Source organism: Falco punctatus (assembly GCF_963210335.1).
Source record: "Falco punctatus genome assembly, chromosome: 1".
Classification (NCBI taxonomy): Eukaryota; Metazoa; Chordata; class Aves; order Falconiformes; family Falconidae; genus Falco; species Falco punctatus.
Window position 1 is genome coordinate 17128329 of NC_137580.1, and position 27616 is coordinate 17155944.

At 45.6% G+C, this 27616-nt stretch overlaps 1 protein-coding gene across 1 annotated transcript in view; it reads left to right on the plus strand.

Moving 5' to 3' along the window:
• Window positions 1-2116: 2116 nt before the first annotated feature.
• The window catches only part of ABCG2 (ATP binding cassette subfamily G member 2 (JR blood group)), a 49472-nt gene continuing 23972 nt past the window's right edge, over window positions 2117-27616 (plus strand). Inside the window, exons 1-11 of the mRNA XM_080371464.1 lie at window positions 2117-14365; window positions 16254-16313; window positions 16788-16902; window positions 18065-18217; window positions 18633-18790; window positions 19564-19715; window positions 20159-20263; window positions 21767-22017; window positions 24462-24544; window positions 25668-25757; window positions 26386-26510. Of these exons, the coding sequence (XP_080227590.1) occupies window positions 13947-14365; window positions 16254-16313; window positions 16788-16902; window positions 18065-18217; window positions 18633-18790; window positions 19564-19715; window positions 20159-20263; window positions 21767-22017; window positions 24462-24544; window positions 25668-25757; window positions 26386-26510 (1711 nt within the window). The 5' untranslated portion in view covers window positions 2117-13946. The remainder of the gene's footprint in view (window positions 14366-16253; window positions 16314-16787; window positions 16903-18064; window positions 18218-18632; window positions 18791-19563; window positions 19716-20158; window positions 20264-21766; window positions 22018-24461; window positions 24545-25667; window positions 25758-26385; window positions 26511-27616) is intronic.

The following is a 27616-nucleotide window of genomic DNA, read 5'->3' on the forward strand; positions in this document are numbered from 1 at the left end:
ACAGCCATCCCCACTGAGGGAACGAGCTTTCCCCTCTCTGGGGGGAAACTGATCTTGTTAACTTGCATCTGTCAGTCTTGATTACTTTAATTTGACTGTAGTTTTCTCCTGTATTCAGCCTGAGCCCTCAGCCATGGCCATCTGTCTCCCCAAGAGCAAGCACCTCACCTCCCTGCCTCGCGCAGGCAGCCGTGGCAGTTAAACCCCAGAGGCCGGCGTGGAGCGGGGCAGAGCTGCTCACACCTTGGGGCAGGCATTACTCCTGCTCCTGGGCTGCCACGTTCCTCCCCGGGGCCTTTTGGGTGACACTGCCAGCCTACAAGTGAGATGCTGTTCCCTTAGTTGATCCAGTCTTTTGGCTAAGGTACATTTGTCAGTTCTTTCCCAGTCCTTGGTCTGTGCTTGTTATCTACTGGTACTGCTTTTGCTTTTAAAGCAAACATGAAAACTGGCGTTTCAGCTGAAAGCAGGAGGAGGTGCCCCTTGGCAGTGCTCTGTGCCAGCTGCACTCATGCTGCTGGGAATGCTGTGGGGAGCAGCCAGGCCACGTGTGGAGCAGGAATGGGGCGCAAGCTGGGGGTCTCTCTCACCAGGAAAATATTGTTGGTGCTGAGCTGAGCCCTCATGTCTCCAAGGGGTTCTTATTTGCACAGACAACGCTCTGGTGGCGCAGCAAGGTGCCAGGAGCCTCGGTGAGGGGTATGAGCACCCACCTCGTCCGAGGACCATCAGGGGATGCAGGAGCTGCAGGCAATGCCTGGCAAGTGCCCGAAGTGGCAACTGAGAGGCTGTGCACCCAACTGTGCCGTCAGGGCAGAGCTGCTGGCAAGGGTGGGAGATGCCCAGCGCAGCCAAGGGCATGGGGTTTTCAGGTGGCATGCCACAGGGGCAGGAGGTTGGTGGTGCTGCACCCATGGCAGAGCCTGGCAGGGTCAGACACGTGGGGGCTGTGTCCAGCTGTTGCTCAGGAAAACCTCGTTGTGCTTGGTGGTGGTGCTTGTGGCTGCTGTCCTGGCTGGGGGGCAGCCCAAGTGTTGCTGGCACTGTGGGGGCTGGGCTGGGGGCTGTGCGGCATGGTGGGAGGCCTGTGGCGCTGCATGGGGTGCAGATGGGGGATCCACAGGTGCCTCCCCTGGGCTGGCTGGTGCTGAGCACCGTGTGGAATTACCCTGAGCAAGTTTCCCCCTTCCCTGGAGGGGGATTCTGGGCACATGACTGGCTCTGCTGGGGACCCTGTCTTCCGTGCAGGGGCTGCGGTGTTGACACGGGTGGTCCGGGCTGAGCTGGGTGATACCGGCCTGGGGGGGTGCATCCCTGTGGGAGCCCCATGCTGGGCTGTGCAGGTATCACTGCCATGACCTGTGAGGACATCATGGCCCACAGGTGTGTGAAGGTCACAACTGCAGGTTTGTAGGATGCTGTAGTACACAAGAACATGGAGGTTTTGTTTCTGTGCATTTGTTACAAGGTACTACAAATCACCGCTAGTAAAGCAAGTACGTACTTCGGATCGCTTGCCTACAGGCACACCTATATGTATTATTTAAGGTGTTACTGGCACAAAATGCACCAAACCACTGCCAGGAGCGGAGATGATGGAGAAGCCTCATCACAGGTGATCCTGTGTTATGGAGCTCAGAGTCAGCTGGGTGTCCCTGATAAGGGTCATTCCACCTGTGAGATCTCCACACAGCAGCTCTGGCAGAGAAACTGATCTTGGGTAGGTACCATGTTACTTTTATACCTTTTTGGTGTAGGCACGTAACGGGGTGCAGGACACCACTTCAGGGCAGCTGTTGCTGGAAGGCCAGCTTGCTGTCATGGTTTCTGTGCTGGCTCACAAGGAGGCCTCGGCACCCTGCTGAAGCTCATCAGGGATGCCTGGGGCTCCCAGCTCAGCATTTGTCCCTCTTGTCCAGTCCATCACTCCGTGGCTGCTCGCACAGCCGGGCTGAGGGTCCCTCTCCCCTGCAGCCAGGGGCTTGAGTAGAGCAAGAGCTGTTGGGGTCCAGCTCAGCAGTGGCTGGGGGCTCCCTGGGCAGCGGGTCAGGGTTTGGCCTCAGGTACCAACAGCAGAGGAGGGTGGTGGGTAAGCGTTCCATCCCCTCTGGGGGCTGCCCCTACTGCCTCTCTTGGCACTGTATAAACATGGGGCGGGGGGCTCTATGGGGGATGGTGCCATGTGGGGAGCTACCAAAGCCCCTCCCGGGAGGTTTGTACCTCACCTCTGGGGGACTGGAGCTGGGAAGGGAGTTCATGGAAGGTGGAGCGAGAACTGCGGGGGTCCCCAGCTGCGCCCCCTTGGCAGCTGTGCTGTGCCAGGCTGGGAACACCTGTCCTTAGCGCATCCCCTAGGGCCAGGCTGGGCATGTCCCCCCGGCTGTGGAGGGGCACACAGCTGCAGCCCCCGGGCTGGAGGACCACCACCCCGCCACGCACAGCCTGAGTAAGAGGCAGCCGGCCCACCATGCGCCCGGGGTGAGTAGGAAAAGAAGGGACAGGTACCCGCGTTGTGGGTCTGGGGCCGGGCCGGCGCAGCCTGCTGGGGGGAAGGAGGGGGGGCAATTAGCCACGGACAGGGCAATTAGTGCCAGCTGAGCAGCTGGAGCCTGACAGCAGCCCCCATCAAGGTGCCAGGGGCAGCCGCTGTCACCCCGCGGGTGGGGGGGGGTCTGCAGCTGCCCCCTCTGCCCCGCCACTGCTGCCGACAGCCAGGGACAGAGCCATGGCTGCTCCCACCCCCCAGTGCCCCCTCCGTGTCCCCAAGCCGCTCAAAGCGCACACAGGTCTGACTGACAGCAGCCCGACCCCAGGAATTAAGTCAGGGGGGTGTCTGCAAACAGCCTGAGGGGCTCCCACAAACGGGGGACAGCCCACCCAGGTGTGTGCTCACGGAGGGTCGGGGGCCGCTGAGCTGCTGCTGGAGGCCGGGGAGGGTAAAACCCTGGCTGTGCAGGCGGGGCCCCTGTGCAGCGGGGTGGGGGGCATCTGGGCAGTGCCACCCCCTACTTGTGTGCTCGCACACAGAGCCTGTGCCGTGCTGCTGGCACTGCCCTGTGCCCCGAAGCTGGCGAAGCAGCAGTAGGAGCGCACAGAGATGCTGTGCACACCTGGAGAGGCTGTTTCAGACGGGGGAGTCACACGCAGGCTCCGCAAGCTCACCCGGGAGCCCTGGAGGGCAGCTGCACCCGCACAAAGACACAGAGTCCTTGCATGGAAGGGGATTTTCCAGGCAGTGCCAGAGGAAAAGCCTCATCCAGCACCCAAGGCAGGAGGGCTGCAGCTCAGCCAGGGCGCGGGCGTGGGGTGCCCCGTGCAGGCAGAGCAGCTGATGGAAGGACAGCCACCTGTCCCACAGCACAACCGTCCCACAGGGACATGGGAAGCTGCAAGGCACGACCCCAAGCAGCAGCTTCAGGCTCAGTTCTGTTGGGGAGGTCTTTTAATGAAAAGCTAATGGACTGTGACTGTTAATATGCTGGATAGTGGCAAAAGCGCCGCTAATGCAAGCTCCTTCTGGTACAGTCTTCCTGCTTTTCCAGAGTGGTTTCTTAGACTTTCAAGAAAGCCCTTTGCCATTCCCTCGTTTTTGTTTTACATGGGGCAAAGCAGTGGTGGTGTGCCTGCACGAAGTGAAGGCAACTAAACCAGACCGCCCAGTTTTGCACCCCACGCTGTTATTAATGGACAAACTCAATACTACTTATTTTCTAACCCTGGCAGCTCCGTATTTTAGAAATCCTCTGTGCAGAATGAGCGTGGAGAGCAGAGCGTCAGTCACTAGAGGGCATCGGGGAAGAAGGATGCTGAGGAGGCCCGCTTGCTTCTTGAATAGTCCAGCATACCAAGGAGAAAAGAGTTCTCCAGAAACGCCCGCTGTGCTGCTGCTGCTCTTTGCCCACAGGCACCCCCCCGCCCTGTGACAGGACATTTCTGCACTGGCACAGCAGTTTAACAGTGGAGAGGAAACGTGTCAGTCCCTGGTACATATTAGAACAGCAACGAATGGATGTAAAAACACAGCGTACCTATCAAGGTGTCTTTGATCCTTTACTCATTTGTGTCTGTGACGTTTTGCAGTCAGTGCAGTCTTTGCCACCTGTGGTGCTTCAGCTCCCTCCCTGGGATTTGCTGTCTCAAGGAAGTCAGACGGCTGGGAAGCAAAGTACTACAGCAGACGTGGAGCAGGGTAGTCAGGAGGACATTGTGGGAGAGACCCCTCTGATAAAAGAGCAGCATTTTTACACAGAACAACAGGTAAAAGTAACTTCTCCCGGTGCTCGTACTGCCCACCATTTCCAATGTGGCCAGCAAACAGGATTACACACGCGTCGGGCTCTTTGGCATCTCTTTTCTCTCCCCAGCTGTGGACAATTCCTAGAGGACTGTTTTCTTCCTGGGCTGGTAGGAATGCATGCCGCTGAGCGAGCGTGAAGGAACCCAGCCTGCTGGAGGCACAGCTCTGAGGTGCCCATTTTCTCCAAGTGGGGCTGTCACAACCGAGGGGGCGCTTGGGTTTAATTTCACTTGCATGGGTGGTAAGAGCTCTAGGGACTGTTTTGTTCGCTGGTAGGAAACAGAGGTCATAAATATTTCCTAGGTATGTCAATTTGTAAGTATGCAGGGCTTCGGTCTAAAAAGCAAAGTATAGGCAAGACACTTGTAAGACAAAGGACAGAAGGGCTGTGGAGGAGTGTAAGTTCTGAGCTTAAATTCAGAAGGAGGGAACACACCAGCCCACTCCAAGGAGCAGGGAACCTGCTGGGAAACCTGCCACTCAAGTAAAAGGTGTGATGTTAACATCGCAGTGTTTTAATTGGAACTTTTCTGGGGCATGGATGAAATAATTTAATGTGTGAATGTTGAGCCTTACAGGGGAAAGGCCCATCATGTTATTTTCAGGGCTAATGGGACAGACCGAAGGGACTCCTGGGGGATTTGCATCTGATACCAGGCTGTAAATACTGTATGGTACCATGCCAGCCTGATCCACAGCTCAGGGCTAATTCCTGGTGAACACTGTGTTGAGTGACATTCGATTCAGGCTCCACAGCCCTTCCTAGCGTTCATCACTTCAAGTTTTTTTCATAGCAATTACTCATACAAAACGCGTCCTACTCTCCTCTTCCTAATAAATTATTATGGTTTCTAAACATTGCCACCAATTGCTGGGGTGAAGGTGCAGAGTCCTTTTCACCTCTAAACAAAGAAGGGGCAGACCCAGGGACATGGTTGGTGTGGCAGCTGCACTGATTCTAGCTTCTGTCCTGGGTAATGGCCAGCTGGGGTGGTGATCTGCCAGATTTAATATTAAACTGCACAAGTGAGTGCATGAAAGCTGTTGGGAAGCATTGTCTGATAAGGCAATACCCCACTTGAGATGTGTATAACACCTCAGGGTTTATATATTGTGAATTGACCAAAGGTCAGTTCCTTGATACGGGTGTGCCACGCATCTGACCGAACGCAAAACACTAGTCTGAAAGGTTGAACTCCATGTTTAATCAGTTATCAACAGTAAGTATTTTTGTGATATTGTCCCACAGGTGGGGTCTGGTACCCAGTGTGCAATAAGCCAATTTCACACACAGAGCTGAGATACTTATTTCATGTTGCTCGCAGATGGGTGCTAGGTGGTAATTCCACAAAGCTAGCACAGTACACCAAAGAACTACAGTGTATTTATCTTGCTACGTGATCAGCAAAACCCACCTAAATTCATGATTATTGGTTAATTACATCAAATTGGCCTCGCTTGCCAAGTAGATTAGCACGCATGCTCCTTGCAGGTGTGGGGGCGCAAGTCTTTCCAGTCATCAGTTGAGTTGGTGGTTGCGATCTCCCCCTGCCGCTTCTACCTTTCCCGTAGTTACTGCAGGTTTTGCTGACTTCTAGCCGCCAGCACCTTCTAGTGCAGGATGTTCCCCTTCTATCAGTCTTTCAGTTCCTCTTCAGGGGCATAGTTGTTAGTGAGGCATAGCGCAACGAAGCTATTGATTGCTACAACCTAGGTATTATCCCAAACATAGGGCTACGATATGGCCACAAGTTTGTCCGGAGATAGATGAGGAAAGCTTTATGAACACTTGCCATGAATTCTCATGTGACAAATAAGCAGTCATGGCCTTGAAACCAGTAAGATAAAGAATTTATTAGGGTAGAATTTCTAAGTGAGTTTTGCACTCCTGTGCACGCAGGTTTCAAGCCCTGCAGCAGTACATGAACCCTGGATTCACCTCATCCCCTTGGGAGCCCTGCAGTAACAAAGCTGACTAAATATCAGAGGCTGCACTATCTCTGTTGGAATCTATAGTTTTATCACTGAGGAATCACATTCCTACACTGTCTCTTTTACTAATTTTGATGTAAATAGGTCTGCAGTGACTTTATGCAAGACTACCAAGCATCTCAGCAGCTAGCGGAGTTGCTAACACAGTCCCAGCAGCCTCGCTAGTACATGTGCTAGTACATGTGCTCCGAGAGAAGAAACTTCAGAGTGAAATTTAACTTAATTTAATTTAAATTAATCCTGGCCAAATCCTGAAACTGCAAAAAGACAGGCTGAATACTTGTCGTGCAATGTTTCAGACTGTAATGCAAGCATGAGCTGTGGCTTTTTTTTAGATAGACTACTCCATGTCTGAAGACAGACACAGCTGTCTATTGACCCACTCAGAAATGATCTCAAGGATATCTGTGCTCATAACTGGAAAAAAAATCATCTTGGGTTTTAACAGTAGTGCAAAACAACTGTAGTTTTTCATCTCCATTTTTATGTTGTTGTTTTGTTTCAGCATGAGTACCAGTCACACTGAGAGCAACAGCTGCCTCCAGCTGTGTCCTGTGCAAATACTCTGGTTTTTCCTAACACACCTGGGAATAGCCCAGATCTGGTACTATGACCAGTCTACTGGGGTTTCCAGGCCAGGCTGCAGGTATGCTCCCTGAATGAGACAACAGTAGTTTTGCATCTATTTGGTCATATGTTCAAATGACCCTGCTGAAATGCTACTGGGACTATCCAATGGTCTTCACTGGCTGCTAGGATGCTTCTAAGTCTTGTATAAATACAGAGTTAATGATGATAAAATTGCTGATAAAGGAAAGAACAAGATCCCAGGAGTGTTTATTCCTGAATGGTGAGATACTTATCCATCCCAAGTTATAGCCAGCTAAAAAACCTGTCCTTGCAATGTGTTTTGACCTGGACAGCTCTTACAGGCAGCCTTGTTGTTTACTAATCAGTGATGAGTCTTGCCAGGAAAATGAGAGTGTAAAACTTGTGCTTTTAACTGGAAACCATCTGTAACGTCTGCTTTTCTGCATCCTTCTGCCAAGGAGAATGCTTATGACCACATGGGTTCGTGCTCCTGTCAAAGCACTGGCAGAGCCCTCCCACAGGATGGTACCTGGGATGACGGCCAGGAACAGGCAGCCCAGATGAACTGAAGAGTTCCTTCAGCATCCCCAGAGCCTGGCCAACCTCATCTACTGGACTCACAAGCTACAGCTGTACTGGTGAGCAAAAATGAGTCACAGAGAAAATGTGAGAGGCGATGTGCCCATCTCTGGTGCCACTCCAGATGTTAGTGCAGCTCCTGGAAAGCCGTGGCCTGTCCTGCCCGGTAGGCCCAGCTGGGCAGACAGCATGTGCCAGGGACCAGTGCCCCTTCCTCCTATAACGCAGGCTGCCTCAGCTTTGGTTCCCTCCATAACATCAACTACATGCCCACGTGTTATCCTGTGAAGACCCCGCTCTGATGGGCTCAGTACAGCCTTTGCATTATTGTAGGCGTTTTGAACTGAAGGAAAGCATGCTCAGGTAGCCCCTGTCTGCAGGCCACTGAGGGAGAAGACTTCACAACCAGCTGTGCATCGTCTGACATGCCACGCCGGCAATCCCCAGGCCCTGCCAGCCTCAGCCATCGCTGCGAGCCTCTGGCAGGTGGAGATGCTTTGTTCAAATGCCATTGCTACTGCCAGCGATCCGTTTGGGGTGGCCCCCGATGAGGTGCTGCGCTGCAGCTGGCTTACGCCTTGTTCAGCTAAGAGAAAACAAGGTGCAAGTTGTGTGCTAGTCCTGGCCCTGCCCTCCCCACGAAGCCCTCTGGCTTCCCCGGCACGCAGGGAGAGGGTGGAGACTCCCGGGGGTGACGGAGCACTGGAGGAGCCGGCACCTGCTCCTCACCGTTCTGCAGCAGGCGTGATGACACGGGTGGGACTGCCCTGCCCCGCGAGCTCAGCCGGCCGTCGGGGCTGCCTTCCTGCACACCACGCTCTTCTCTTCCCTGCCTCCTGTTTCCCTTCCACCTCCTCGGCAGCCCTGCAGCGCTGACCCAGACCTGCTGCTGGTAAGTGAGTCTCTAGCAGCAGTTTAGCCCTTACGCTGAGATAGATTTAACGCAGTGTAGTGGCTTGCTTCCTCGTGCCTGAATTGCTCATGCTGTTATTGCTGAGGAATTAGATTCAGCAGCTGTTTTCCTCCAACAGCCAAGGAAAACATAGTGAAATACTTGCCTACCTTTTCCCAGCTTTTCAAGGGATTTTGTTGAGAAATATGTTTTATAAATGGGGGATGAAAGCCTCAAGGCTTAAAGTAAAACCTGTAAAAAGGTAAAAAAAAAAAAGAACATTTTGCAGGAACTATCACACTCTAGAGTTTGCCTGTGCATGTTAATGCACTGCAGATAACACATGTGCAAATGCCAGCACACCCAGAGCACTGCTTACTTGGTCCCCAATTAACACACAGGGCTCTTTTCAGAGAAGACAGGTTACAAATCCCTAGTAAATCAGTTGGCAATTAACTTACAGATTGCCTGAATCTCATTATCCTTATTTACCGAAATGGTTTTAATTTCCTGTGTGTGTTCCTGAGAAAGAGGACTGTATGGTTCTGGGCTGGCAGTACCTTTTTGTGTGCCCACATCCATTCTCTGGCCAGTCTACACCCCTGTAAATGCAAGTGACGGAAGAGGAAAAAACAGGTACACTTAACAATTTCTGTGAATTTTTATGTATCGAAAGCCCCAAATGCACATTTGTAGTACGAGCTGCACTGTTTCAGCTTGTAGGTTGCAAGACTAAACTTGGTACCCATTGAATATAAAAGACATAATATGCTCACTTAATTGTGGTTTCTCTGGCAAGTTCAAGTATTCAGAAAAAAGAAAACAAGCTATTTTTTTTAAAGAGTTTGAGCCAGCTTTTTTAGAAAACTCTGCTGAAAGCTCCTTGGGTCTCTAAAACTCTTTCTCCTTATGCAATTTCAACACTTATTTTCTATAGAGATGTAATACTTTGAAAAACTGCCTGCATTTCAAAAAATCAGTTGAAATGCACTTCTGAATTTTGCCATTCAAAATTTTACTACCACTCCTATAGTATTGTTTTTTCTATTTGAACTGCAAATCCCTCTGGTGCCAAAAGCTTTGCAGGAAGACTGGCAGGAATGTTACTTAGCATTTTATATGGACAATACAACTTAAGGCATACAATTAGGTTTGAAAGACCCCAGATATGATATTCTGTGGTTCAAGTATGTTTAAATCAGTGAAACTCTGTAGTACATGTTGTTGACATTTTATGGTTTTGTTCAGTGCCTCTGTGTATGTAGAGAAAATGAGACTTTCTACTTTACAAGCCTCAGAAGAATACGCAGGAAAGTGGCTGTGTTGAGAGCTTCATTTTCTGTGCATTGAAACATTGGGCAAAGAGATTTCATGATAGTTTTTAAGAAAGGAGTTTCATTTTGCCATTAATAAAAGGTTAAATCTCAAGATCCATTACTTTGCCCTCCCCACTAAATTTTCTGAGACTCTCTCTGAAGAAAAGGTTTTTCTATTAGGCTTGAACTGAAATTGATGCTGAAATCAGTGGCAATAAAAATGTTTTAGAAAGATTCTGGGAAACAAATGAAACTTATAAAATCCCCAAAGACTTCATAAATTTTATATTTAGCTGATGCAAAAAAAATATATTGTACCCAGAGTCGATATGATGAGGATATGAAATATTTTATATTAACGAATATTTCTGAATACAGAAGGCAATGCATATTGTCACTGAATCTTCTGCTCATTTCTGATCTGAAGTAGATATACAAATACTCTTTTTGTGCCATTCACAACAAATTCTAGGAAACTTCATTTAAAGAATTGTAGTCTGCATAGAAATTTATTTGATTAACATTCATCATGGTTGTTTCTTTGACCTGCACATGCTCTGACTTAAAATGTTTCATTGCTGTATGTCACATTAAATGCAATCATTATTTTTTTTAAACAAGGCTTAAAGCAATATTTAAAAAAATCCATTCCCAAGTAGCAATTGCAAACAGCTGACAATTTTATTAGCTGTAAAGGAGCACGCACCTGTATTCCTAAGGTGAAGTTTATTGCTAGATCAGAAATGGAAAGTTTGGTTTGTAAAATACCAAACTGTTTATCTCACTGCAAGTACTTACCCCACAGTGGGGGGGGGAAAAAAGGTTTCCAAAAAAGAAAAGCAAATCAAAAGCCTAACTCTAGCACACAGGCATTATTTCTGCTGTTAACACTTCATCTTCTCTCGGCGCGCTGTCAGCCAGGATCCAAATCGGCACTCTGGGAGGTTTCCATGAGCCACCCAGGCAAAGCCATGTGTTCCCCAGCCTCGTGTTGGCAACAGTTCTGCTCGGAGGAAGAAGCTCTGGGTTATGGGACTTCCCAAGGCTCCTTCCCACCAACATGTCCAGAGCTCTGTCATTTTGTCATCCCAAGGAGCTGCTGTGACAGAGTCCTTGCGACAGCTATGGCCCTTTGAGAAGGGAGACAGCTAACACATTTCCTAGAGCAACTGCTAAGTAACTGTTCCAGTTTCAAGTGAATGTGTATTCCGCAGTTTCTTTCTGCCATACATTCTAGTAGCTCTGAAAGTGTAAAACGCTATTTTCAGTAGTAACCTAATATCTGAAATAGGGTGGTTTTTTCACTTTGATAAATGGGATACGCCCACAAATACACCTTTCCCTGAGGGGGCAACCATCAGGAGGAACGGGACAAACCTGTGTCTTCCACCTACAGCATCCCATCCTGTCACTGCCAGTAGCACAGGTGCTGCAGCCACAAGGGGCCATGCCAATTTACACCAGAGGTCCAGCTAGAACCAAACCCAGCCTCTACTCACAGCTGCCAGTAACCAACGCCTTGGCAAGGGGCAGCATCAAAGAATGCTATTTTTCTCTGGCAGATTTGGGCACCCGGTGGGTATCAGGTCTCCCTAAACCGGAGGTTTCCTGCTGAAAGCTTGTTAAATAGTCACTGAGGGACTGTCTCTGGATACACCTGTATCTATGGATACGGTTAATCCTTCTCACCGCTGATTTCTTTATCTGGCTTCTGCAGTGTTCTTTGCAAAGATGTGTACAATCTAATCAAAACTCAATTTGTAAATTTAAATTTAACTTTGGCATACTGTCTGTTCTTAAGGACAAAGATAGTGTGAATCTGTATTTATGGAAATAGTTTCTGATCCTGGGCTTATTGTCTGCCAGTTGAATTCAGTCTGGAAGATACAATGTTTCATTCCAAGTTTGAATTTCAATGAAAAGTCTGTTTTCTAAAGAGCATTTCTGAAATTTTAGTGCAAGTGCTGAGTTTTTATGATTATTTTTATGCTAGGTTTTTATGATAGTCTTTGGAAAAAAAAACAACAAACCCAAACGAAACAAAGAATTTAACTATTCTGTTGATAATGCCTGAGGTCATACTCCACCTCACTCTCCCCCATTTGCTCATAACATTACATCAGTAATACTGAAACATTAAGCTGAGAAAAAGATATCTGATTAAGTAAAATACAGATGCAGTGATATGTCAAGGTTAGAGCCACATCGTCTTCTGAAGAATTCTGCACTCCTATCATGCTGCTGGTTATCCAACAATTTAAGGGATTTTGTAACGTCTATCTGTGGTGTTGACTCAGTGGTTGAGTATTTGGTACCTTGCTGGGAATGCTAGCAAACATCTGCTCAGTGTACTGTGAGACTTGAAGGGAAAAGTTTCCACTGTGGTTCTGAACATACATCTCTACTTTACCAAACCATCCTTTCAAATGGCAGTGATTGATGTGCAGCTAGATTAGCCCAGAAACTACTATATAAAGAGCCTTATAAAATTAGCTGTCCTCCTGCAGGTCTTCTCTAGCACAAGCAGAGAAGAGCATAGGCAGTTTCTCAATAAAAGGCCTCCAGACTCTAAATGTTGCACATTTAATTGACGTTCAACTTACTTAAAATCCATTTTAGCTTAAATTAAAGCTAGTCCCATTATAACTATATTTGCAACGGTTTCTTTTAAGTGTAGAAAAATTTGGCCCAGATTACTACTGATTACTAAAACGTTAAGACCTGATATTTTTGCCAGCACAGAAGACTACAGCTTTGTCAGAAGAGGCAAGCTTGGGCTAGATTTGGGGTAGCATCGCGGGGAGACAGATGAACCAGCCTTTACTTGCAGATAGGCCTGTTGCTGAGAGTAGGGCTTCCAGCAGTGTCACTGCACTGATAGCCAGAAAGGATAGTTCAGCTGGCTGTCAAGAAACCTCAGCAAACTGACAAGGTAAGGACTTGGGTTTTTTATGTGACCATATGACTGTGTTAGTTTAAACGGCTTTTTTTGCGAGGGTCCTTTTGTTAACTGCTCTCAAATTCATTCAGCATGTCTGAAACAGTCTCGTTATTTGCCTTGTTCCTTGCTGCAAGCACTATAGCTGTGTTAAGGTGCGGGAGGGATCATCCCAGAGCTCCTAGTGCTTATCTCACCTCTTGGTTCCCATGAACTACTGCATTACTAACATTTCCCCTATTGACAAAGTAATTAGGCTCTGATGAGTCAACACGATATATAAAGAGAGGTTACAGCTCCTACCTCCCACCTAAATGACCCTTGTGTCACTTAGGAAGCACAAAGGGGACAAAGGTCTGCATGCCCAAGGGACAGCTGGGGATGCCCCAACAGTGCAGGTGGATGGCTCACAGGCTGGAGCCTGGCTGACAAGGGAGGTGAGATAACTTTAATTATTCCACAACAACCTTCTAGTTTTTACGTAGAAAGCAAATCCAAGGAAGATAATTACTGGGCAGCAGTGTCAGTTCCCATGTTCCTATACCCTTAGCAAAAGTGTTTTGATTAAAAAAATAACCTAACAATTTTCAGCTTTTGTTAGGGTTGTGCAGGAGCCCTAGAGGTAGGAGTATCTTCACTTTCAGTGTACACCTTTTAAAGAGTACCTAATGGGCAAACTCTAAGCGCAGTCAAAACTCAAAAGAAGTCTGACAAAGCGGCTGGGCAGAAGGCCAAGTCCTTTTGGACCTCAGTACTTTTGAGCTGATCTTTTAGTGAGTCACTTGTTGTACCTGTGGTTTCCAACAAGCGTGCAGTTTATGTATGGGCCTCCCTGCCAGGGGCAGTCCTCCAGAAAGAGCATAATGTCATGCTAGTGCCTGCTGTGAGAAGTACCTACTTCCTCGTACTGGGAGAACAGATGCAGTTGGTGCCCTTGGCCAGGTGCTGCTGCAGGGGGCTGCCGGGGGGGTGTCTGTGAGAAAGGACCTGCAGCTGCCCCATGCCAGACTCAGCTGCCTCCAGCTGATGCCAGCAGACCTGCCACTGGCCAAAGCCAAGCATGTCAGCAATGCTGGTAGTGCCTTTCTCAAAACCTGTTTTAAGAAAGGGTGAAAGACACTGCGCAGCATCTGTGAGAGAGGAGTGAGAAAATGTGGGAGAAACAGCCCTGAAGTCACCAGGGCCAGTGAAGAAGGAGGGGGAGGAGGTGCTCCAGGCTCTGGAGCAGAGAGAGCAGCTGGGTGGGCAACTGGTGGCCAGCCAAGGTCAACCTGCCACAACAGACCATCAGGATAGAGGGAGACTCTTCTATCTCCCTAACACTGCCTGTGGTGTGAAGCAATGTGGCAGACCCAGCTCCCCATCAGATCTGTGTCACCCCAAGGTCTGTGCTCGCAGGACCCAAACTTCCTATCTGAAAGAGGGAGACATAGATGGACATCTGCAAGGCTCAAAGTAGGTCCAGTGCTGAACACTGAACCCAACAGGCACATCTTACCTCTCCATACCTACAAATCTCTCTCCTTCCTATTTTTTTCATTTATAGAGGGGAAAATGGCAGAAGGCCAGCCACACCTAAGTATTCAGATGTCAGACTTGAATACAAATGGCATCCCCAGCAGAAATCAGTCTTCTCCAGACTTAGCCAGCAGGGGAGGAAGCATATTAACTTTCCACAACATCTGCTACCATGTGAAGGTGAAGACTGGGTTCCTGTGTCATCAAAAAACAACCGATAAAGAAGTCTTGAGAGATGTCAAGTAGGTATCTAAACATCTCTTCAGAGTACGTGTTATGTTTTGTTTCTGTCCAGACAGTTGAGTCCACTGATGTCACTGAGCCACTAAGCACAATATACAGCATTTGATCAAGATTTAGAAAAATTGTATGTATGTATGGTTGTTTTGTGTTTGCTATCAACTGTGCTTAAGCTTCCTGCTGGCCCCAGTGGTCCTCAGTCATTAGTGCTGAGCCTGTGCAAGTGACAGGTGATGCTGCTGGGTGCCGTTTCCCCTCGACCCGGGGGGGACAAACAGCCTTCCTGGCTACAGCACAGGGGCACACGAGTCAGCTGCGGTCATTTCACCCTGCCTGGCAAGTCTCCCGCTGTGCCATGGTGTTCAGCTGAGGTACCAACAGCCTGCCCTCAATAGTTGCGTCTCCTTCACTATGGTGGCCTTTGGGAAGGTTAGTTTCAGGTGTTTTGACGTAAAATGTTTAAGATGGTAATATAAAGGAGGGTTAGGTTAACTCTGAAGAGATGTAAAGTTTTCTCTTTGCTTTTTTCCCCGTGTTGAGTGCTACTGCAGTAAAGGACTCGCGTCGTTATAGCCTTTGTTCAATAATCTATGCATAAGGTTTGCCCATTCATAGTTCAGTAGTTAAGCTACGTGGCAAGTACTTGTACAATATGCCATTGCAAGTCACCTGTGACTTTCGCCTCCCTAACTCCAATTTCTACCATAAATTTTCACCCTTTTGTGTTGCTCTGTCTGTCCTGCTCATTGCCCATGCAATTTCCACACCTCACAAACATGAGTTCTTAAATCTTTCCTACTTTCCTCAAGAGCCATACATTATGGTAACTCAATTGGCTGACACTGGTCACTTGCAGTGGTGTGAGCAGAAGGCCCCTTTTGTGAAGACCAACATTTTACACATGTGATGCTTTTCCCTTGTAGAAAAGGCAACATCTGCATTTGTTTTGTTACATATTGGTTTTTCATATTAAAATCACATATAACATATGTATAATGTGTATGCTTCTTAATCTGTGGAACCATACATTTCCACAATAAGAAATTGAAGGAATAAATATATGCATCAGGAAGAGCAAAACCGAGCCTCCTAGGCTGCATGTCATTAGACCACAATAACAGCTTTACTGGGCCAGACCCACAGCCAAGTCCTCAGATTACTGATACCTGGATTGCTGATAACAACCTGTACCGGAGTGCAGTTCAAGGTAAACCTGGTATCATAACACATGGTCAGCATTTGTATGTGCAATGCTATTCCTGTGCACACCAAAGCTTGTCGAGTGCAGGTTTTAGGGGCTAGTTAAGAAAAATAGCAGCGATGCTTTCACATGCTCCAGCAAAAAGATAAAAACCCCAGGCAGCAGTATTTCCATATACCGTATCATTTCTGTAGCACCTTTTCCCCAAATACTTCAAAACCTTTTCTATCTGACTTTGGATTTCCCCCCGTGGCTTAAAACCAGACACTGAGATACTATCAACGGCAGTTTCTGTAAGAAAAAGAAATCCCTAGTATGTTCTTTCCACAGGGAACATTAATGTTTCTAAGAGAATACTACCTTTAGAACTGAATGTGGTTAAAGCAAGTGTGTGCCTCCCTTCTAGAGATCCATGGGGGCAAAAGCACGCATACAGGTTTTGCTATATTTTGCTCCAGTTTCTGTGTTGTCTTCATTATATAGATTAGTCCTTCTTGAATTAGGAATAAAAATTAAGGTGGAGTTTGACTGATCACAAATATTGTTTGCAATCAGGCAGCTTCATTAATTCCAAAATCAATGGGATGCAGAAGGTAGCCCTACAGATAATGTACGCTAGCCTACCAGATGAAACTGTAAGAGAGATAAAAACACCGTATCTATTTTGTTAAACCTATTTTGTCTTACAGTGGCATCATAAGACCAGGGCTGAATGCAATTCTGGGACCCACTGGCAGTGGCAAATCTTCGTAAGTGCCCCCTTTGCCCTACACAGAAATTACACCAAGGAGAAAATGAACCTGCGCGTATTTAGCAGTAAGGGATAATACTTTCAGGGAAAGATTTCTTTTTCATTTCTGTCTGTGCAAATCTCCATGGTTTCTGAGAAGTACCTGAATTCAAAAAAGACAATCAGCTTACATGACAAAGATGTAATTCAATTATAGTCTGCACTTTCCTGATACATGATGTTTATGTATCATTCTAGGTTAAATTATTGAATGAATGGACATAAATGCCCTATGAAATTGCACAGATCTCGCTTCCTTAGGAGACCAGGACAAAAGAAACACAGCCCTTGAAAGTTGCTGGGGGGTTTCTAAACTGCAAATGTTTAACATGAGGTGGTTTCATGTAGGTGTTCGTTCCATGAACTGGGTTTGTGGTTCAGAGACCTTACCTCCTGCATGCTCATCTGACAAAGTAACCAACTTTTCTCCTAGTCTGCTTGACATTTTGGCTGCAAGGAAGGATCCCCGTGGGCTTTCCGGTGACATTTTGATCAATGGAGCTCCTCAGCCTGCCAACTTTAAATGTACCTCTGGATATGTAGTACAGGTAGGTAACTTTTATCACTCTATGGATTTTATTGTCCCCTTCTGACTGCAGTTGTAAGAAGTTGCTGCCGTGTTGCAAGTACCTTGCTTTGATCCAAGAACCAAGGCTGATGCAGTAGCAACTCTCCACACATCCACCCTCGCTGGGAAAGAGTCTCTGCTTTGTATCTGAGCCTCTTAATGCTCTACAGTTGGTGGGAGCAGGCACTTTGGATCCCTCCTTGTTCCCCACCTGGGGGAACAGCCGTAGGCTACCAATACACATAGAGTATTTTCCAAGTATGATGCTTTCTGGTGATACACAGCTTGCACCTCCGCTTGCCCAGAGACAATGTCACTGGTTGTGTTCTGAGAGAACCTTTTTCCTGCCAGGGTGGGTTAGGGAGAAAGACATGTAGAGACAAAAGGGAAAATGCATCCCTCTTGAATCTTTCCCCTTGCCACTACCCATGCTCAGCAGCATGCTTGCAGTTTATTGAGACCTGAAGAAGTGCACTTATGAAAAACCCTTACAAAAGCGCAGTCAGCATGTTACAGAAAAGGTAGTGTCTTAAAACACATAACTCTCTCAACTTGCTACATCTGACAGATTTCTTTTGAAAGAGGCAAACAACTAATATCTGAAAAACCTACTCTCCTTCCTCTTTTGCTGAAAAAAGCTTGGAAAACGTTTGCCCTTTCCCACACGGACCTAACCTCTCTTTTCCCTCCTTCTCTTCTGCCTGCTTTTATCCGCGGTGAGCTGAGACTGCATTAACAAATGCACAGTGATAGTGACCTGAGCTATAGCTGCTCCTTAGGTCCCTTTAGCCCTTCAGTATCTCACTCAACACTTCCAAAAAACTGAATAAGGTAAGAATATGTGAGTGATAGCTTTGAATATGTTGCTATTTATGCATTTTTGGTATCATGCATGATGGAGGATGTGCCTATATTTTGTTGCTTTATGAATAAAGGTAAATATAATTACGTGCATGAGATCAACTCTCTGCTGACACGGGCACTGAAGATGTGCTTTGCCACATGTTCTGGCAGTTGCTACTGTCCCTCTGCATGGAAGGACAACATAAAACACAGGTAGATGCAGTTCTCAGAGGACAAAACCAGAAATTGCTAACTAAGCATCAAGTATCTACTTTTCTTTTTTTAAAAAAAAAATTAAGGATGATGTGGTGATGGGAACCCTGACTGTAAGAGAAAATTTGAAGTTCTCAGCAGCACTCCGTTTGCCGAAGTCAGTGAAGGAACAGGAAAAAAATGAACGTGTGAATCAGATCATCAAGGAGTTGGGTTTAAGCAAAGTGGCAGATTCCAAGGTAAGGCATGCAAATATGATCCTTAAATCATGAACAAATATTAAGTGCTTTATTTAATTAACCAAATGGCTTAGCATGACAGATATAAAAAAAAGTAAAATCAAACAGACTTTCAGTAATACAACAGTTATTAAAACTTCTGTATGAGGATCTGTACAGACTGCACTGATACTGCAATATACTATTACACTGTGGGGAAGGGGAAAAGTAGTCTGTGGTTGGAGAAAAAGAGAACATCTTAAGCAATAATAATGTTACAAACCAGCCTATGTGTGAGGTAACATCTACATCTGTACCTGAGAGTAGGGTCAAAACTTCTTACAACTCCTCCCAAATGCTGCCACATCTGTAGGATGTTGTTCACTCAAGTATTTGTTATCTGGCCAAACAAGACAAGTTTCTTATTTTGTGGCAGGTTGGCACCCAGTTCACTCGTGGGGTGTCCGGAGGAGAGCGGAAAAGGACCAATATTGGGATGGAGCTCATCACAGATCCTGACATCTTGTTTTTGGATGAGCCAACTACAGGACTCGATGCCAGCACTGCTAATGCTGTTCTACTGCTACTGAAAAGGTGATGGCCTTGGAAACAGCCTCCTGTTTTCACCACTCAATTCTGCCACATTTCAGTTGTATCTAACTTACATTACAGTTAAAAGGAGCAGACAGGGAAATCGGACATGTAATTGTTTACCAGCGAGCCAAGGCTGCAAAAGGGGTAGGAGGAAGGCTGTATGCATTCTCTTGCTTCAAAGCAGCTGCTCGCAGCAGTACACAGAGCAGCTTGCACGAAGTGTGTGCGTGCCAGGGCTGCTATTTGTCCATGATGGCTGCCAGAGACAGCTTCATTTACTGGCATCCCTGCCTGTGCCAGAAAAGTGATAGAAACCTCTGTTGTGCAGTGTGGTAAGGGGCTTGATTTTAATATGGATGGTAGATAGGACACAGCTAGCTATTCCCCCATAACAAAATCTTAGGCCTGTCTTTAGGAAAACAAGCACAACACGCTGTTCACAAATTTCACATAATTTTGCGTTGACTACAAGCAGAGAGAACTCAAATGCCTCTCTCCAGGGCTTTCTGTTTGCATCAAAGTCTTCTGAGGACCTTCCCCTCCAACAACCTTCCCAGCGAGAGGGAACTTCCTTTTCTCACACAAACACTATAAATATGACCTGAATATTTTTTTTTCTTTTCCCTTTCCCTCTCCTTTCTCTAGCACTCCAAGTTAATCAAACTTAACCAAGGCTTAACTGAACTTTCAAATTCTTTGAAATGCTTGTTTTAAATTCTCTAAATACTGAGTCGACTTGCAAAGCTAACGCCTCTGTTGTTCTTCACATGCAGGATGGCAAAACAAGGGAAAACAATCATCTTCTCCATCCACCAGCCTCGGTACTCCATATTCCGCCTGTTTGACAACCTAATGCTGCTGGCTGCGGGGAGGGTGCTGTACCACGGGCCTGCTCAGCATGCCATCGAGTACTTCCAGTCTATCGGTGAGCACAGCTCGCAGCAGGGCCGACTACAGCAGCATCTCTAGCTCACCCTAACCTGAATACAATGCCAAAAGCACTTGATCAGAATGTGACGCTGTGAGCATTATTTTAACAGACTAAGCTTTTCTCTTGGTGTTCCACCTCTGGACCCATATGTGGGTTTGGATGAGAGAGCTGACCTCTAGCTGACTGTTCCTGGGTGCATCTTAAGGAGACAAAGCTCAGGCTAGGGTTGAGAAGGGCACATCACCAGCTATCACCTTGCTTTCGCTGACAGAGCTGTTTGGCAGTGCTGTTCAGCTCTTGGGTACGCACGGACCTTGTGAAGCCCGCAATGCTTATGGTGCAGGGTGCTCAATGGGCACAATGGCGTGGCTGTGCTCATGACGGCCGTCTGCCAGTCACACAACCATCACTTAGGGCTTGTAATGCTGTCACTGCAGGCTATGAGTGTGAGCCATACAACAACCCTGCTGACTTTTTCCTGGACGTCATTAATGGAGACTCCACTGCGGTGGCAATGAGCAAGACCAATGAAATTAACACAGGTATGAAAAGCAGAGGTGAGTGAAATGACCATAACATGTTATCTTGCCAGAAGGTGTCCAGCACAACACAGAAAAATTACTCACAGGTGTCAAACAACCAATAACTGTGTTGTGCAAGCGTATGGTTATTTGTATGTATGCGAGTATTAGGCACTGCTGATCCATGTTGCTTTAGAGGGGAAAAGAACCCCAAAATCACACCATTCCTAAATCCTTTTAGTTTAAACATGGAAAATTATTTGCATAACCTGAAATAAGTACCAGATTCACCTATAGCCCTACTATATTAAATATTCCTGTCTATGCAAGAATAGTTTGCCTCTCATAAATGGGTATTTAGCAATTTATCATTGCTTTCCATTTCTACATAAATGGACCTGCATACTTTTGTGTCACACTAAAATCACAAGATGTTACAGGTGAAATAATATTTTCCTGTGTTGAAGTTATAATGTTTGGGAATATAAGAAACTATTTTGTTACCTCTCAGCACAGAGAAAGAGCTTCTTTCATCTTTGAGGCAAACCAACTGAAGTCTTGTGTAAGCAGAGACGCTAAAGCAGGACATTGTTCCAGTTAGGGACATAATTCGATGCAGTTATGACCTGTATTTTTTATCTAATGGAATGGTTTATCTGTTATGAAATTACTGTTTTCCTTTCTCCGAGTAGTGCGGGAGGAAGGGGTAGAGATAGGGGACCAGTGTTTTCCTGATGCTTCCCTGAAGTTGTGGTAAGGCAGAAATTATCCCCAAACTAACAAATCAAATCTCACCTACGTTCAGTAGCATGCTTTTTCATCCTGTCTGTTGCTACTAATGAACGGCACGCTCTCTTCTCACATGAATGAAAAGGGAAATGAAGAAATGAATATGCTAAAGTTTCACTGTATCTTTACCAAAAAAGCAACCAGCATTTTACAGAAATGCCAACTGTGTTCAGGGCCTGAATAATATTATAGCTGGCAACACACGTTGTATTTGTCATTGGAAAAGCACACACTGGACTACAGTTGAGAGAGAAAAAAAGGAACTCCTGCTAGAAATTTATGACGGGTTCAAAAGTTTGGTTGAAGCAGACATGTGCAGGATTACCTGGATCTAAAAGTCTGGGAGGCCTAGGATTATCTCACCAGATCTGCAAAACAGATCACCTACAGAAACCTAGGGGGGGAAAAAATGGCTTTTTGATTAGAAGTCAGATTCCCACCAGTTTGAAACTTCACTGGCAGACAAGGGTTTACCTAGTCAGTCTGCTGTGAAGCTGCTGCCTGCGGGTCAGGTTGCAAAGACAAACACAGAGGTTTGGTCTTATTTATAACTGACTCTTTTGAATTACATGCTACAGGACTGAGTGCAATGAATCACTGGAACTAAATGTTTGTACTAATTCTTCTGGTTTGTTAGTAACTCTCCCACCCCAAACATAACTCTCCTTGGCTTAACTCCTAAACAGTCTTCTCATCCGTTACAGAAATGGTTGTATTTCTTTTTAATCTCTTCAGCAGAGAGCACTGAAGAATGCACTGAATATGATAAAACCTTGGCTGAGAAGTTAGCAGAAAAATATTCCAACTCTGCCTGCTACCAAGAAACAAAAGCAGTATTGGAAAATATTTCTTTGGGAAATAGAAAGAAAACAAAAGCAGTTTTCCGACAAATCACGTACGCCAATTCCTTCCTTCATCAGCTGAAATGGGTGTCCAAGCGCACATTCAAAAATCTGGTAGGAAACCCTCAAGCTTCCATAGCTCAGGTGACGTTATTTGTATCTATCCTTTTGTGGTGTATGTCGAATTTATTTCACTCCTGTATTAGATAAGTCATTGGGATGATTTTGTCTCTTGATATTTTGACTGCAGTAAGCATGTGAAAAAAGTGTTTGGGGTCTAGAAATCTGATTCACTAGAAGGTGTCCTGAATGCTCCCAAATGAGTAGCATAAGTGACTGTTCAGCAATTACTTTTGGACTACTGAAAGACTTTGGGAGGCAAGATCTTTTCCGGCAAGGTATTCTGCTGCTCCTGGCCAGGAGCAGATTACCTCCCGAGTAGTTTCACACATTTGCTCAAGAACATTCTTCAGATTTGGCTTTAATTGTCCAGGCTTGGCTGTGGGGTTTGGCCTCAAATCTTCTTCCCTACTAGGGAAAATTAACAGACTACATTTGCATACTTAATTAAACTTCAGCACACAATGAAGTGCTGGCAGTTGGCTCAAGTGTAAAAATATTTTCACAGTCTCAGAATGTGTGTGTCATTCGGTCACTTGATTGTTCATAATGGTGATGATGTCTTCCGGAGGTGTGATGAAGGCCCCAACAGGGTCTAACACCTGCCACAAAAGATGAGCATGTTCTACATGACTGGCCTTGTTAGTGCTGCTTTTTCAGAAGAATCAACGCCAAAATTGTTGATTTCTTCAAAGCTGTACATTGCCTTCAAAAATAAAGAATGCCTGGCTGACCTCTGCAGAATGACTAATCCTCAGGAATCCCCTAATTCACAGGCCAAACTCTGCTGTCCCAGCACCACCAAAACTCCCATTGCAATTCTCAGCAGTTCTAGAGGAGGCAATAGAAAACCTGGTCTAGAGCCAGGGGTATAAATTGTCTTCACCATGGTTAATATAAGAGTGAACAAATGGCCAGTGTGGAGGGGAAATGAGTCCAGAATCCCCGATGTTAAAAGGCTTTGAGTATGTGTGTGTGTGTCTGTATGTTGATACTGCAGAGATCCTTAATAATTGCTTTGTAAAACCTTGACCTTGTGACAAGAATTAGAGTCCCAAGGATCTTGTAATACCCCAATGTTAATGGTCCTGACTTGTTTCTCACAATCTTTTCTATCTCCCCACCCTCATTAGGGGTGGATTTTACAAGCATTCTTTTAGGGGTACACGGCTCATTAAGGCTTTTTTCATTAATCTGCTCCAAATTGGTCTTGATATGATCCCTGGTTTCCACTGCAATTGGCTTAGGAGCTGAATTATCCCTGACATTTGCTCCTTTTGGCAGGACCTTAGCGATAGGGTACCGTGGATCAAGGTGTTTATGGTATTACAATTCATGCATTGCTCACACTTAAAAATGACAGAACTGCCTGACACCATCAGTTTTGCTGAGATTTTTGTCATCTGCATTTAGCATTAAAAAAGTGTGATGTTCACATTTCAGTCTTTTAAATTATATCCTTGGGACAGATGGTATCTTTGCTTTTTAAATTGTGTTACAGACTGCATATCTCAGTACACCTATAGCCCGATGGTAGTATCTCACTCATGTTAAAAAGAATCCCATAAATAAAATGTGTGATAGACTGTGAAGCATGAAAATAAACTGTCAACCCCAACCTGGCAGTCAGGAAAGACTGCTTTTGGTTATAAACAAATATAAATAAAATAGCAGTGAGATGGCACCAGAGAAACCCCTGCAGAAGTGCTGCATTGAAGAGTTGCGGTCTGCCCTAGAGCTGACCCTTGTCACTGACAGCAGACGGAGATCCTGTCTCCAGGAGAATGAACGGAGGAGGGTATCATTAAGGAGAGAGGAATGATGTTGCAATACATCATCAGTTAACTTACTCATGATATCCAAGCATGGTTGAAATAGTGGTGGGGGGAAGGAGCTTGGCTGAGGTACACATGATGCTGTGGTTCCTCTGGGGAAAGGTTTTGTTGCCTCTTTCCAACCTGCCCCACCAAACCCCTGCTATCATCCTTCTCCTATTACTGGTGCCAGCACCTTCCCGGCACTGCCAGAACAGTTCCCTCCAGTCATAGATCTGGCCAGGCTGAAGGTCTGGGAAAAGCTGTGACACTGCTGCAAAAGTGTGCCTCCTGCCAGTGCCCCCACTGAACAGTGAGCAGCAGCTGAAGCTCCTGTACTGTCCCTCCATTCTAGCCGCCCCAGTGCCATGCCTGCATGAGGCAGCAGTGACTGGCTGCTGCCGAGGGCAGGTGGCTCTGGGGACCTGCTGTGTCTCACAGACGCCTCTTGAAGGATACTGTGGCACAAGAATCAAAGTACTGCTGTGCTGCAGGTTGCTAACCAGCCCATCGACTCCCTTCTCAGCCTGGATAGCTGTTCTCCTTTATGAAAATGCTTCCTATCAATCTACACTCACCTGCTACATATTTAAAAAACCTATTGAAGCTTTGAAAGCAGTAAGAATAATACTTCTCCTCTTCTTTTATGTTTAGCTGTGTGTTACAGCCTTCCTGGGACTGGTTGTAGGTGCCATTTTCTTTGGACTTAAAGAAGACTCTGCTGGACTACAAAACAGGTTAGTCAGTTTAGGTAATGGATACCAAAAAAATTGATACAGATCCCTTGTTGTTGCGGTAGGGTGATGAACAGCTTGGAGGCTGAGAAGGAACCCACAAGCTCGTTAGGAAATATATCCACCTCTTTAAAGCCAGTGCTTTTCCTCGCATCAGTGGGTAAGGCCAAACCCATGTTAGTGACTTCAGAGTGAGGATGTTCTTCTGCCTCTAGGAAAGTCCCTGCAGAACTGAGAGGGGGATGCAGCTCTGCCCTGCCATGCTGCAACCTAGACAAGCAGTCTAAACGAAGTGAGTAACACTGCTACTGTAGGATGACATTTTTCAGTGCCAGTCAGGTTGCTGAAAATGCTGAACAGCAGACATCACATTAAAAAGGCTTAATTCAGCATGGCAGCATTTTAACTTCTTTTCTGCAAAGACTTCCCCAAGATAAAAAGATTAAAGATTAAAATGTACACACTTGGCTACATAAACCTGGGTAACTAAAGCTTTGATCTTGCAACTGCTTCTACATACACACTTGAAGTTACCAACAGTAAGTCAGAAGGTGCATCTAAAGCTAGATTTTAAAAATTATCCTTGTCTATGTATCATTCTGACAGCCGTATGTACATGACCTGAGTCATGCAACTAAGAAAGCTCTGGGTTCTTAGTCTTGAAATGTTTCATACCTTTTACTTAAAAATGGCCCAGTTTTAAACTGGCTATGAAAGTGTGAAGTCAAAGCCTTAAATTTTAGTGGAAAAGGTGAAAACAACTTCTTACATTGCTTATTCAGCTCCTCATAGTTTGCATCAGAAACATGCCTCACAGACTAAGAATTTTCAACTTGTCAGGAAACTACATTAGAAAAAATAAGGAAAAATCTGTTCATTTTCTGTCCTTTGACTGCATCAGGGAACATACTATTCTTGCATGCAAATAACAAATACTGCCTGTACCACATCTGCTTCAGGCTTGTTACGGAGTCAGACTTGTAGCCAGGCCTTTTCCTGTGGAACTTGGGATGGGAGGTCACATACTGCCCAGCTCCAGGCATTAAAGTTAGATTTATGTATGCTGCAGTGGAAACTACATTTATATCACATTTTTAATAACAGCTTGCTGGTTTGCTTTTTGTAGAGTGGGTGCAATGTTCTTTCTGACCACCAACCAGTGTTTCAGCAGCATCTCAGCTATTGAACTCTTTGTAGTGGAAAAAAAGATATTTATGTAAGTAAAACATACAAAAAGGTTGTCAGGGACTGCTGTTAGAGAGTTTGTTTGTTTGCCCTGCTGTACCTAATTGTCATTTAAATGTACCTACTACAGAGTTTTCAAGTTACTTCATTGTTAGTCCTCATTGCAAAAGTACTATTTTAGTCTGTTAGTAAATTGTCTACGAATCCCTAAAATGGTGCTTACAACTGCAGACGGCTCAGGGTTGAAAATTATTAACTTATGTAGTAAAAAACCCCTGAATACTCAATTTAGGTATTGATTAATAAGCTTGTGACTTGCTAGTGAGGACAGTAAATACTATCTAACTGGATTCTTTAAAGCTATGCAGATTACACTGTACAGAAAAGGCAAATTATTTAAGTTGTACCCTTGCTCTCTGATGATACGACACATATGTTTACTAAAAATTATGTGCACAAGTATCCATATTCATTTGCATATGAAGATGGCACCGTTACTATAGTATGTGGCTGACTGGACATTTGCATTACAACCTAACCACGGAAGAATTCTTTTTTACCCAGTTTGAGCTAAAATTTGTTTGCCTCCAGCTGAAAATAATCTTACTGTTTTTAAGTGATTAAATTTGTAATATGCCGTTCACGTTTCTTTGTTCCAGACATGAATATATCAGTGGGTACTACAGAACATCTGTGTATTTCATCTCAAAGCTACTGGCTGATTTAATACCCATGAGGACTCTACCAAGCATCATCTTCACCTGCATAATTTACTTCATGTTAGGCAAGTATGGTCTCCTACAGCCCCATTACAACCTGAATAAATCAACAAGGCATGTGCATATAGATGTGCATGTATACAGCTATATTTATATAGGCTGAAGGACTATTATTATTAGCAGGCGGTGGTTACTGTGCGTGCTTTTAGCACACCATGCTGTTTACTGAAAAGACACACTTTCAAAGATTTAAGCATTCGTGCCAGAATCTGTGATGTCTGATCTCCACTGTCCCCAGCAGGAAGTGTGTCATAATCATTACTGCATAGGTGTGATTTATTCCTTTTCATTTATGGCCATCTTAGCTTCTGGTGACTTTAACAAGACACTTTTTCCATCCTTGCAAGAACACTCATCAAAGAAAAAGTTTTGTTTTGAGAACTTAATATTGTGTAAATTAATATCAGCCTGTTCTTTTTGGTGAAATGCCTTCTGGTTAGTGAGCAGAATTTGAAAACTGCTGGCACCAAATTTTACAACCCTAGAACACCTTCAAATGTTATCCCTAAAATGTGTCCCGGGGCAGACCATTTTCTTAGGGTAAGGTTTCAGATCACTCCATCTTTTTGGGATATCCCACAAGCTTGAAGGTGCAAGCAAAATTTAAAAATAATCACGGTTTGCTTTGGTCTGAGTTTTTTTCCCTAAGGGGTAGGAAACAAGGCTGCATCAGCAAGAGGCTCTCAGATTGGGAGACTGGAGCAAGACAAACCTTGCTACCAAATCCATAGCCACCAAAAGGCCACTAAGTCCATTAGGAGAGCTCTCTGCTGCCAGCAAGTGAAATGTACAACTACTGCAAGTGCATGAGAGATTTTTCTTTTGATAGACAACATGAAGCCTTCACCTTGGACTGTGGGGAGTACAGTACTGTAACTTATACCCATTCTGATATCTCCAGTGTTACGGTGGTTACAGGCAGACTACTTATTCATCCTCACCTCTGCTGACAGGGCATAGACATAGGGGCTGTCACAAGCCTCACTGCAGGCTTGCGTCTCAGTGATGTAGCCTATGCTGTCAGACAAAAGGTGCTTGGTAGGCAGGATCCACTACGTAAGTCAGGATAGCGTTCAGGTTAGGGTAGAGCTGTGCAAGGATCATACTGAAA